At 40.2% G+C, this 12,574-nt stretch overlaps 1 protein-coding gene across 2 annotated transcripts; it reads left to right on the plus strand.

Annotated features, from left to right (window-relative positions):
* The first annotated feature begins 354 nt into the window (after positions 1–354).
* Positions 355–11,295, plus strand: tmem200a (transmembrane protein 200A). 2 transcript variants are annotated; one of them, XM_078213721.1, is made up of 3 exons: positions 355–557; positions 843–1,233; positions 9,238–11,295. In XM_078213721.1, the coding sequence occupies exon 3, from the start codon at positions 9,253–9,255 to the stop codon at positions 10,714–10,716; it is 1,464 nt and encodes a 487-aa protein (XP_078069847.1). In that variant the 5' UTR covers positions 355–557; positions 843–1,233; positions 9,238–9,252; the 3' UTR covers positions 10,717–11,295. The 2 variants fall into 2 exon arrangements, with proteins under 2 accessions (XP_078069847.1, XP_078069849.1); XM_078213723.1 differs by having other exon boundaries at positions 374–561.
* Positions 11,296–12,574: the final 1,279 nt, after the last annotated feature.

Here is a 12,574-nt window from a genome sequence, read left to right on the forward strand (position 1 = left end):
TAATTGTTGAGTAATCACAAACAGATCAATCTGAGTCTGATGAGGATGTGTTTTAAAGATTGAAAATGTAACGGATATTTGAGAGGTGATGATGTTGAGTTGTTACTTTGTTAGGAGAGGCTTCCTGTGTCAATGAGAAACGGGGCATTCAGCAGTCAGTCCTTACATCATTGGACTGCGGGACTGAACTCTGATCTAGTGAATTCACATACAGAGCATGGTATCCACGCCATGTCCAGCTCTCTCAGAGGCAGGGTTCAATCACTGATGTGGAAAGGGATGGGGGAAGGGAAGATGCTGTAATAACGCAAATGAGACGTAGGAAATGTAAATGACCAATGAGCGCCAATCCGAGATGGAAGTTGTTGAAGGTATAGGGGGGGAATGGAGAGTGAGTGATCACTAGACAGAGAGAGAGGCTCCCCGCTTTAATGTGCCTCACATTCAGCGCAAGGGAAGCATCACGCGGTGGCTAAAAGTCCCTGACACCTCCAAACTCAGCTTTCAGACCGAGCGGAAACCAAAGAAGAAAATACTCAGGGCTCAACAAGACTCAGGTCTGTAAGTAGCAATTGATCACAGAAAGCAAGTTTACAAGTAATCCTAACCCTTTATCTGAGAGTTCGCCATTTGAAACTAACTTGAAATGCTGAACACTGATCACTGTCAGATTAAACATTTCTTTTTAAATTTCTCTCGCTTTGCAGACCTGAAATGATATATAAAGTCAACTTTTCTTTTCCTGCCCGCCTTTCGACAGCGATGTGGGCTGAGAGGTGTGGTGTGAGTACAGGGCAGTGAGTGTGTGTGTGTGACCATTTCATTGTGTCTGCTCCCTCCAGGCTGTGTGCGGGCAAACTGGGATCTAGTCGCCTCTCTGTGTAACTGGCTCCAAAAGCGCTGGCATCTTTCCTCAAACCCCGGGGATCGCCGCCGGCACAAAGCCGAGTCCAGCTCCGGAATGACCAAGACGAAACCCAACGGGGGCACTCCGAATCGTTTCCAATCGCCATGTGTTTCCAGTTAAAAGGGTCGCTACCCCCACCCAGCCCCGCCGCCAAGGGCAGAAATGTAAGGACACCACCCAGAAAGTTTAAACAATGAAGGAGGAGCTCGATCAGCTGAACGGTTAAAATAGGATTGCACTCGGGTGGACGAATTCCTCCCCCCCCCCCCCCCTCACAGTTCCAGTCTGCACGGTTATATTCCCGAGGAGTTCACTCTTTCATCCAGGTGAGAGTTCCACATTTTAAAATGAAGGCAGTAACATATAGCAAACCCAAAGAATCTCTCCCTGGCAGAGAAACAGAGTATTTAGCGCGCATTATATAATAAACTAACTGCGAAAACAGCCTGCCGCCGGCTGTTGCTGTGAAGTGTAAATGAGGCCAGATATGTGAGAGTGCCTCTTTAATTCCCTGTGCTCATTCCGTGGCTTTTTATAAAGTGGTGAAATCGCTGCTGTTAAATGTGAGCTGGATTCCCAAAAGCTTGTGAATTGGAAGGCGGTCAAACTGCAAAAGACGATTCCGCCTTGGTACTTGCTGCAAATTTAAATAACGCCTTTGGGACTCAAACTGGCGATCAGAAGGAAACGAGAGGCTCCCTTTGATAGTCTCCGAGGTGCTGCGTGCTCTGACCTAAATAGTGAGACAAGTAAAATCTTGGAATTTGAAACTGAAGCCCTTTCTATGCGAGAAGCCACCTGAGCTGCAAGTCCACCTTCTCATGAGCCAACAGCTGGCTATCTACCCAATTCTATTAGAACGGTTGGAGCCGGAGAGTAAAAGCAAAATTACTGAGGATGCTGCAAAATCTCAGCAGGTCTGACAGCATCTGTGGAGAGAGAGTAAAGTTTCAAGTCTGCTCGTCCAGATTCAAAACGTTAGCTCTCTATTCTCTCTCCACAGATGCTGTCAGACCTGCTGAAATTTTGCAACATTTTCTGTTTTTGGAACTGGAGTGCTGTATTCACACAAAAGACAGAGAGCCTTTCGTCAAATTTGTTCTTTTTGAAAGGAACATGCATAACACTGGTAAACAATAAGTATAGAAGTATGGGGCATAATAGGAAGGGGGGAAATGAGCTTTAATTGGGATTTCGTTTTGATTTTATCATGCTATTAAGATGTATTTGTTGGCTACATTTCATTTAGCATTTAATTCACTCCCCCCTCAAAAAATGTTCGTTTAATTATAGGTGAGCTTTATAAGTGAGATTATAAATCGATGAATACACTCTTTGTGATTATAGATGAAGTGAACATGTTAATGGAATGCAATTGGATTAAAGGAAACATTCAGAAATAATGCAAGAAAGTTAAACATGGCTCAATTCTTATTTATTTTTAATTAACTCAATCCAAATCTAATATAACTCTGTAAAGACATAAATAATGGATGGTATAGTTATAAGCTGGAAAATATCATTTGAAAAGAAAGCGATTGACTGACTATGCCTCGAACTGATAGTTACCACGTTAGTAGAAAGAGATACAAAAACAGAATGCTGGAAAATTTCAGCAGGTCTGACAGCATCTGTGGAGAAAGAATAGAGCTAACGTTTCGAGTCAGGATGACCCTTTGTCAAAGCTGAAGACAAGGAAAATAGGACAAGATTTATACTGTGAAGGAGGATGACATAGACAAAAGGACATCCACTCTAATCTCTCTCCATAAATGCTGTCAGACCTGCTGAGATTTTCCGGCATTTTCTCTATTTGTTTTGGATTCCAGCATCCGCAGTATTTTGCCTTTATTTAAGTAGAGAGAGATAGTTTGTTAAGTCAAAGTCGCAGGCAGTAGAATTTTTTTAACAAAACAGTTTTAATCGTTGCTATTGTGAACTGAAATGGCTAAGCTATTAAAAAAAAACTAGGATCCATTACTGGATTAGTAGTAAATATGCAAATAGCACTTGTAGTCTCTCCAGGGTTATTCCATTTCATTCATTTCCATACTCTTACTGAATTTTTATTATCCCTATTCAATATTACATTGAAGAACAGCCGCACTTCTTGGCTAATTGGCTAATTTACAGGACTGTTGCCATCATTTCTTTGTCAGTTGAAACGGCAGTGCAGGAGAAGCCCTCACTGATAACTTTCTCTCCACTGTAATCACAGTGCACTTTTTTTTAGCCATTCGAGGGATATGAGCATCACTGGCTGGCCAGCATTTATTGCCCATCCCTAGTTGCCCAAGGGCAGTTGAGAGTCAACCACATTGCTGTGGGTTTTGGAGTCACCCACAGGCCAGATCAGGTAAAGACAGCAGATTTTCTTCCCTAGAGGACATTAATGAACCAGATGGGTTTTTCTGATTAATTGACAATGGTTTCATGGTCATTAGTAGAATCTTAATTCCAGATTTTATTTTCTTGAATTCAAATTCCACCATCTGCCATTGCGTAATTCAAACTCGGGTCCCCAGAACATTAGCTAAATTTTTGGATTAGTAGTCTAGCGATAATACCATTAGGCCATCACCTCCCCTCAAATTGGTAATGTTGCAATTGGCAACATTGTCACTTAAGGCAAAGTATAAGGTAAAATGAGTAGTGTTTGTGTTTGCAGTCCCTACCAACCACACTGTTATCCAGCTGAATAGGATTGTCCCTTCATGGTTGCACTCCTACCGTTCCAATCATAGCCAGAGAATCTCCTGCAATGATTTGTCATCACAATCCCACACAGTTCCCACTGGAATTCCCCAAAGATCTATCCATGGCCCCTTCCTCTTTCTCAGATGCATGTTGACACTATGAGACATTTGCATTGCCAGCCTACTTGTCTGGCATCCAGCCATGGATGAGCCCCAACTTTCTCCAGTTAAACTTTGTGAAAACCAAAGCCATTGCCTTTGGTCCAAATTACAAACTTTATACTCACCACAATTCTGTCTACCTCCGATGGCACTGTCTCAGGCTAAAACAGATAGTTGACTGTCAGTCCATCAGTGTCTCAAATTTAAATTTGCATCTTTTTGATCAAAGCACCCCTAATTTTATCCTCCTTAAACCTTTCCACCTTTCCTCTTTTAAGAGCCTATATTTTTATGTGATTATGCTTCTGTGACATGCCTTTGGACTATTGAGCATGTTAACAACACAATATTGATGAAAATTATTTTTAAGAATCACGAGAATTGGAGTTACTGAATCACAACTATAGTTAATGTAATTTTTAACATTTGTCCAGGTGTACCTTGGCATTCCCATATCAGCAATCTTGGAATTAGCCGATTGAATCTTCTAGGTTACATTTAGGCTTTGTTTCTTTACAACAATTGATCTAAAAGTCTACATAAATTAAGAATGCATGTCCACATGTATCATAACACTAGTTTATCTTTTAGGTTAAGACTTCCATTCTAAGCTACAAACATCAGTTTAATCATTCCATGAGAAGTAAAGATCATACTAATATACTCGATACGGCTTGATCTCTTACTATATACTTCAATCAATTATATTTACTTCATTGCAATTTTGTTGTTCTTTCTCTTTTTCTGTGAATCAGCTCTTAGTGAACATACGTTAAAAAGTATTTTGTTTTTTTAGTCTATTGGGAAAATTATTTTAAGGATCCAGAACCATGTCTTAACAAAATTGATTGCCATGAGAAGGCTTATGAAAAACCTCCTAAAGACTATGACTTATATTTATGTTATTCTGATCATTGTCAAAGCTACAATTCTAGCTATTTAGCGAAAGACCCATAAACGCCCAGAAAACCAAAGTCCTTCCAACCAACTCTCATAGCACAAAACCTTCCTCCCATCAATTAAAATCAGTGTGAGACCCTGGAAAATACAGACCATTTTCCATATCTTTGGAGCCTCCTCCCAATGATAACAAAATTCATCTTCACTTTGAGTGTGCCAGCTCAGCCTTCGGCTATCTAAGGAAAAAGCATTTGATGACCAGGACCTCCTTTCCAAGACTAAGGTCGGGGTTTACTGAGCAAGAATGATCTCTGTACACCTATATGTTTCAGACATTTGGACAGCAGGCACCTTAAAGCAGGGGGAAGTACCAGCAAGGAAACCTTTCCAAGATCCTCCAAATCAGTTGGCAAGAAAAATGGTTCAACAGCAGCGTCCTCTCCCAAGACAACATTTATGGCATCCAAGTGATAATCACTCAAAACCAGCTCCATTAGTCAGGAGGATGTATCATGCATATGTCTGATCACAAGATCTCGAAGCAACTGTTCTATTCGGAACTTGGTCGTTGGAGGAGACTTGAAGGAGGACAAGGAAACACTCTTAAGAATGTCTTCAAAACATCCCTGAAGAGGTCAAATATTCCTGTCAACACATGAGAGACCCTGCCTTGTGACCGACTAAAATGGAGAAGGTTTATTTAGGAAAACACAAAACACATCAAGATACTTATTTTGGAATATGCAGAAGTGAAGTTGAGACATCAGAGAATGCACAAACCTCCCAACATCTCGTCTACCAGACTCTCCGAGGACTACTGCCCCATGTGCAGCAATGTCTACAGATCATGCATTGTACTTATCTGTAATCTCAGAGCCCATCAAACTGAAGTGGCAGCAAGTCATCCTCTATCCCAAAGGACTGCCTAAGAAGAAGAAAGCCATAATTATTTGGTTGCTAATTTGTAATTATTGCAGCAGTTTATAGCAGGGTGTGATTTTTGAAGCAAGGCAATCCAATATTTGCACTACATTTTTATTCATCCTTGGCTTGGAGGCATCACTGATTAGGCCAGCATTTTTTGTCCATCCCTAATTTCCCTTGAGAAGGTGGTGGAGAGCTGCCTTTTTAACTGCTGCAAACCCTATGTTATAGGTACATTCTCAATGCTGTTAGAAAGGGAGGTCCAGAATTTTGACTCAGCAACAGTGTAGGAACAGCAATGTATTTTGAGTCAGGATGGTGGATGACTTGGAGGAGATGTTCCAGGTGGTGATGTTTCCATGTGTCTGCTGCCTTTGTCCTTCTAAATGATAGTGATTGTACATTTGGAAGGTGTTGGCTGAGGAGGCTTGGTGAGTTCCTGCAGTATGTCTTGTAGATGCTGCCACTGTGTCGATGGTGGAGGAAGTGAATGTTTGTGGAAGGGGTAGCAATCAAGCATGCTGCTTTGTCCTGGATGGTGTCAAGTTTCTTGACTGTTGTTGGAGCTGCACCCATAAGGCAAATGGAGAGTATTCTGTCATATTCCTGACTGATACCATGTATTTAATTTAAAGGCTTTGGGGATTCAGGAGATGAGTTACTCACACATAGGATTCCCAACTTCTGACATGCTCTTGTAGCCACAGTATTTATATAGCTAGTCCGGTTCAGTCTTTGGTCAGTGGTAACCCCAGATGTTGATAGTGGGGGATTCATTGATGGTAATGTCAATGAAGGTCAAGAGGTGATGGTTCGATCCTCTCTTTTTGCAGATGGTCTTTGCCTGACACTTGTGTGGTGCAAATTTGACTTGCCACTTGTCAGCCCAAGCCTGGATATTGTCCAGGCCTTGCTGCATTTGAACATGGACTGCTTCAGTATCCGAGGAGTCATAAATGGTACTGAACATTGTGCAATCATTAGTGAACATCCTCACTCCTGACCTTATGATGGAGGAAAGGCCCTTGATGAAGCAGTTGCAGATGGTTGGGTCTTGGACACATTTTAACTCCTCACTTCTATAGAATTTGTAGCATTTGAAGTAATGGATGATCATGGGAGATGGAAGTGGTCAGGAATGAGAAGCTATACACACAAGATTAAATGTAGGAGGTTTAGAATTTAAGACAAAAAAAACCCACCTTTACACAGAGTTGTGAATTCTATGGAATTCACTTCCAGAGACCGTACTGAGGCAGAAATTATTCCAACATTCAAGATAAAGCTGAAGGAAATTGCTGGAAGTGACATAGTAACAGTGCGGATAAATATCACTAGAATTATTTGCTTGCATGGAGGTAAAATATCGATGCGGACTGGATGGATCAAATTGCATGTTTTTACAGTGTAACTGCTTTGTATTTTAAGGAAAGTGGAATGCTTTCGTAACCACTGACCATACAAAGAACTCCTAAGTCAAATATAACAGACAACAAAAGCAATGTCTGACAATATGCCCAGTCTCAACAAGTCATCTGCTTCTGAATCATTATAACTTTTCCTGTATTCTCTAAATTTAAAGTGAGATTGCTAAGTTATTAATAGTATACAACTTAAGTTGTAAAGTCTACATGCTATTTGGTGGCAGCTGTATCAGGTATAATTTTTCATTGTGATTTGTATTCAAACAATCTTGAAAATCATTTCTCATTCTTAAAAGTTGTTGGAAAGAAGAAATTCCTAATTGATTTTCTTAGGAATGAACCTGAAGTTGGTTCTCAGTGACAATGTGCTATTGTCATTCATTTTATATTAACTTGATTGCTAATCTCTAGGAAGACAAATGCCATATTCCAGGATATTGCTGTACCACTATCAATCAACATTGACAATGTGATGTTGGAGGTTGTTGATAGCTTCACGTATCTCGGCTCCATATTCACCAGGGGTCTGTCACTTGATGCTGAAATCAACACTTGCCTTACGAAAGCTACAGCTGTTCTGTTTCAGCTGAATAAGAGAGTGTGAAGAAAAGCAATCTAACCAGGAAACCAAACTGCGAGTCTACCAAGATTGAGGCCTGATTGTACCTATCTACACTAGTGAGACCTGGCCAACATATTTTAGTTGGCAAAAAGGCAGAAATTCCCTCCTTTGCTGTTTCAGATGTATCTCTTGACAGGACAGAGTGACTAACTTAAGAGGTTTTGAAGCATGCTAGTTCAATCAGCAGACACTCATCATTAATCCAACAATATCTGCACTGGCTTGGCCACATTCATCAGATAGATGATGGCCATTTTTTCAAAAAACTTCTGTACAGTGAACTGAGCACTGGGTCATGACCTGCTGGATGCCCATACCTCTCCTACAAGGACGCCTGCACGCAAGATATGAATATGGCAGACATTGACACAAAGTAGGAGATAGTTTCTGATGGAAGTGCCCTCCGGAGGCTGACTGGTTAGAGAAGAATTACTAGAGGCAAGGAGAAGTGGAAACCTCAGTTGGCTCCAAAATGGATGTTGGTGAATTCTGCATATTGTCTGCCCATTCTCTCCCTCTGCAGTAAATGTGGCAGAGACTGCCACACCAGAGTGGGGCTCCTAAACCACACCAGGCAGTTGATTTTTAACAGAGTTGACCACCAAGGCGCAAACCATCACCTCATGAGGTGGAAGGCTACTAAAGCAGTTAACTATTAACTTTAACTATTGAAGACCTAACTATTTAACTATTGAAAACCTTGGGCATATTCACTGTAACTTCATTGCAGTGTTAATGTAAGCCTACTTGTGATATTAATAAATAGACTGAACTTGAAATTTTTAATTATATTGTTTCCTCTTCCAATCCTATTGCTTCTCTATGCCACCCACATTCACGGCCAAGAAGGCAATGCAATAATTGCCCACTAAAGACTCTGAAAATTTGGCTTTATAACCAGATACTAGGGCTAGTTGAGAGTGGCTTAGCATGATTCTGCTTCAATTTTCACTCCCTGTCTGTGGGGAAAGTGCTTTCATGTACTTTTTGTCCACGATGGTTTAACTGCAAAGGTAACTTAGCAGGAGGTAAGAGTTCCTCTGGTTGCTATGTGCAGCACAGTTGTTGCTTGCTGCATTGATGCAATTTTTTTCTTTAATATTTTAAATGGAATTAACATTTTTAAGTGAACGTTTTTTATGATTTCGTTAGAAATGCCGAACTGAAGAAATTTTCAGAAATAGACCTAGCTGTTTGTATAGATTAGTAACCAGAGAAATGCTTAACCCAGTTTGGGAATCATAAGTGTAAACTTTCTCCATGCCAATTTATGACCCAGTGTTTTGTTGCATCTGTAATGTCCATAATGAGCTTTCATCTTAATTATTATATATTGATGTAGTTCAAACATCTTAGTGTAAGGGGTCAAGCAGGATGTATTTGGTATCAATGTGCAATTCTTTGTTAATAGCAGTAAATTTAAAGCAATATGAATTGCTCATTTAATTAACTGATGTTCCTCATTTTAACATTTACTCAATAAGCCCCCTGAGAATACTTCTGAGATATTGTACATGGTTATTTGGAGAATGTGTCTTGTGTACACTGTTCAAAATTCAGCTCTGTCACCTGAAGTTGTATTATCCTACTTTTGCATCCAAGGAAGAAGACAACACTATGATAGCAACAGGGGGTGTAATAACAGGACTGGCAGCCCTGAAGAGACAGGACTCTGCTAGATCACAGCACTTTCATCCTCCTCCTCCATCCTCTGCTTCAGAGAAAAGGAAACCTAAACGTAAGCCCAAAGCCAATGTTGTTGTTGTAAGAGGCAAAATCAGACTCTATTCACCTTCAGGATTTTTCCTTTTTCTTGGAATTTTAATTTTGGTGGTTGGGATCGCAATGGCAGTTCTTGGCTACTGGCCACAGGAGGCTGATAAGAAACATCCCGTAGCTTCGAAATTTGGACTACCGGATAATGGGTCTCATGTGATAACAAATCACGCTGGAGTATTAATGGAGTTTTTCGAACAGCACTTGCATTCTGATAAAATGAAAATGATTGGCCCCTTCACCATGGGGATAGGGATATTTATATTTATTTGTGCTAATGCGATACTACATGAAAATAGGGACAAAGAAACAAAAGTGATACATATGCAAGATATTTATTCCACTGTCATTGATATCCATAGCCAAAGAATTAAAGAGCAAAGACATATGAACGGGGCTTGGATTGGCCATCCTGGGAATTCTGATGTCAAATGTCCTGACAACCAATGTGCTGCTAAGCTGGCTGCTAATGTATTATTGTCATTTTCTGGGTTGCCTAACGATAGAATCACTCCACAGAAATGGAATGCTTATGAGGAAGAGGATGGCCTACCTAAGGATGTTAACACATGGTTATACCCAAAAACCCTGACACCATCAGGCTCCAGCAATCGGCCACAGACAGAATCTCATAGAGAGAAATGTAGCTATCTTAAAAAGTGTGAGACAAAGTCTATTGTTTCATCATCTATCAGTGCTTTCACGCTCCCAGTTATTAAACTTAACAATTGTGTGATAGATGAGCCTGAACTTGATAATATCACGGAGGATTCTGACCTCAGTAAAGGTAGGGTTAGGCATACATCCATGTCATCTTTAACCGTACCGTCAACTGATATTATTGACTCGTATAAGCCACCGAATCCACGTTTATTAAGAAGCAACACCACGATAACAGGTGGGAAACCGCCCAATGCATCTTCTGGTGCATCAGTGGGAATCTTTCTATCACCAGGCTTCCCCAAGAAAGAGTTTGGATCAAACACTTCCCTTCACATGTTATCCTGTCATTCGAAGTCTTTGGACCTGGAGAGAGGTTCCTCAACACTTACGGTACAAGGAGAGCAAAGAAAGCACCCAAGCTGGCCAAGACTTGACCGTAGTAACAGCAAGGGTTATGTGAAACTGGAAAACAAAGAAGATCCAATGGACACACTACCTGTACCACAGGCTGCTGTAAAAAGCAGTTATACAAATAAAGAGAAATTACTTATGATCTCGAGATCTCATAACAATCTAAGTTTTGAAAACGATGAATTTTTAGGTAACAAGTTAAGGCGCGGAGCTTCAGAAACAAGGTTTTGAAGGAGCATTGGTTTCTATCATGTGTTTATATTTTAAGGCACTTTTAAGAAATGTATTTATGTGAGAAGTGCATGTCTATTTTAAAGAGATGTTATTTTCAGTACAAATTAATGATTGAATATTTGTAGATTGTGATCGGAACTGGCATCTTTGCATCAATGGGATTTTTTTTTTCATGCTGGTTTGGAGTGTCGCAGACATATTTCATGCTGTGTTTGTCAGTTCTGCATTAACCAGCTGCTCAGGTATTGACTGAGTTCAAATCTCAGTCCAGACAGACAATAACAACATCAGAATGGCATTTACCTTTACTCAATTCCTCATCCACGATGAATAGACAGAATTTGTAAGTCTAAAAGTGCAAGTGGCTTTAAATCTACACCGAGGAATTATTATTTTAATGTCCATGAAAATTGATTGAACGATTAATTGGAATGTGGGTGGTCGTATTTCCGGTACAACACTTGAGCCTGTGTATTGGACAGTAATTTGCCAGATACTTTGCAATTAATTCCATATGAGTGTCCTTAATATACATTTTGCTATTTTTGGAACAAAATAAAATGTGCATATCATATGAATTTTGTTTTGCATGTTTCTATTTTATTAATCATCAGCAATCATTTGGACCTGTGAGAGTAGAAATCTCTGGTGAAATGCTCTTATCAGCATGAACTGGACTGGTGAAAGATGGACTATTATGAGCCCACCAGCTTCACATAGCGCACTAGATTCCTTATCTGGATGTCCACCACCTGTGCTTTCTATTGCACAGAATGAATGAGAACTTTTATTAGATAGGTCAATTTTATTTAATAACCAGCATAATGAAGCAGCCATTGGTTTCCTGTTTTGCTGCCTGATACGAAGTTTACCTCATCAAAAAAAGCGATTAAAGGCCAAAAGTACACATGTATATTTTTGTTGCCATTCCACTGCACATTATATACCTTTAGTGATCCTTCATGACATAATCAGCAGAAGAATAAAAGGTGATATGTCAAGGAAGGTGTCACTGGTATGAGATTGCATGCACGATCACTAGATCTTTAACCTTTTCCACAGGCTTAGGCAAACCTTCTTGGTGATGCCTATTCAAGATAAGTTGATCAGGGAGACAGTTGTGTAGCTGTGTTATCTGCTCAGAGGAAGCTTACTGCTATTTCCCCATCATACTTATCACATGGTTATTGGCAATCAATGACATATTCACCCTCAGCATCCTTTCAGCATGGAGGACACGTGCATTGTTGGCCAATTCGCTGCCAACTGATGTACCAGCCGAGGCATTGATGCACCAATGAACACCTCCATTATTTTCATCTCTTTTCCTACAGAATAGCAACAGGAACATGATGGCATGGCCCAATCCTAGCACACTGCCAGATTTCCTAATGAGCAAGGACATCAACAAGCTCATTTTGATAACAGATCATTGCATCTCCTCTGGGACCTTCACTTACTACTGCTCACTCGTGCATTATGATCTCCCTTTACTAGCTCCTTCTGTTCAGTGGACAAAATTTTAACTCCCACAAAACTGAAAAATTGAGTTAAAATCAGGCACACTGTAATTTGCTGCTTTATTTGAGGTATATGTAGCTGTACCAGTGCTAACAACCAATACTGTCAGTGACAAAGGGCACTGTGGAGTATAGATTTGCTTAGAGTCACTCACAGGCTTCTCTTGTAGGCCTACAATAACAGAAAATATATTAGAATGCTGGTTGTAAAGAAACACTACAAACTGAGCTATATACAATATAAAATAAAAACAGAAAATGCTGGAAAAACACAGCAGATGTGGCAGCATCTATGGAAAGAAACAGAGTTAACGTGCTGAGTCCATATGACTTCA

Source organism: Mustelus asterias, chromosome 5, assembly GCF_964213995.1.
Source record: "Mustelus asterias chromosome 5, sMusAst1.hap1.1, whole genome shotgun sequence".
In the NCBI taxonomy this organism is placed as follows: Eukaryota; Metazoa; Chordata; class Chondrichthyes; order Carcharhiniformes; family Triakidae; genus Mustelus; species Mustelus asterias.

Bases quoted from the DNA above. Each gene is read 5' to 3' on its own strand.
- tmem200a (XM_078213721.1), top strand. From the start codon at position 9,253: ATGATAGCAACAGGGGGTGTAATAACAGGACTGGCAGCCCTGAAGAGA.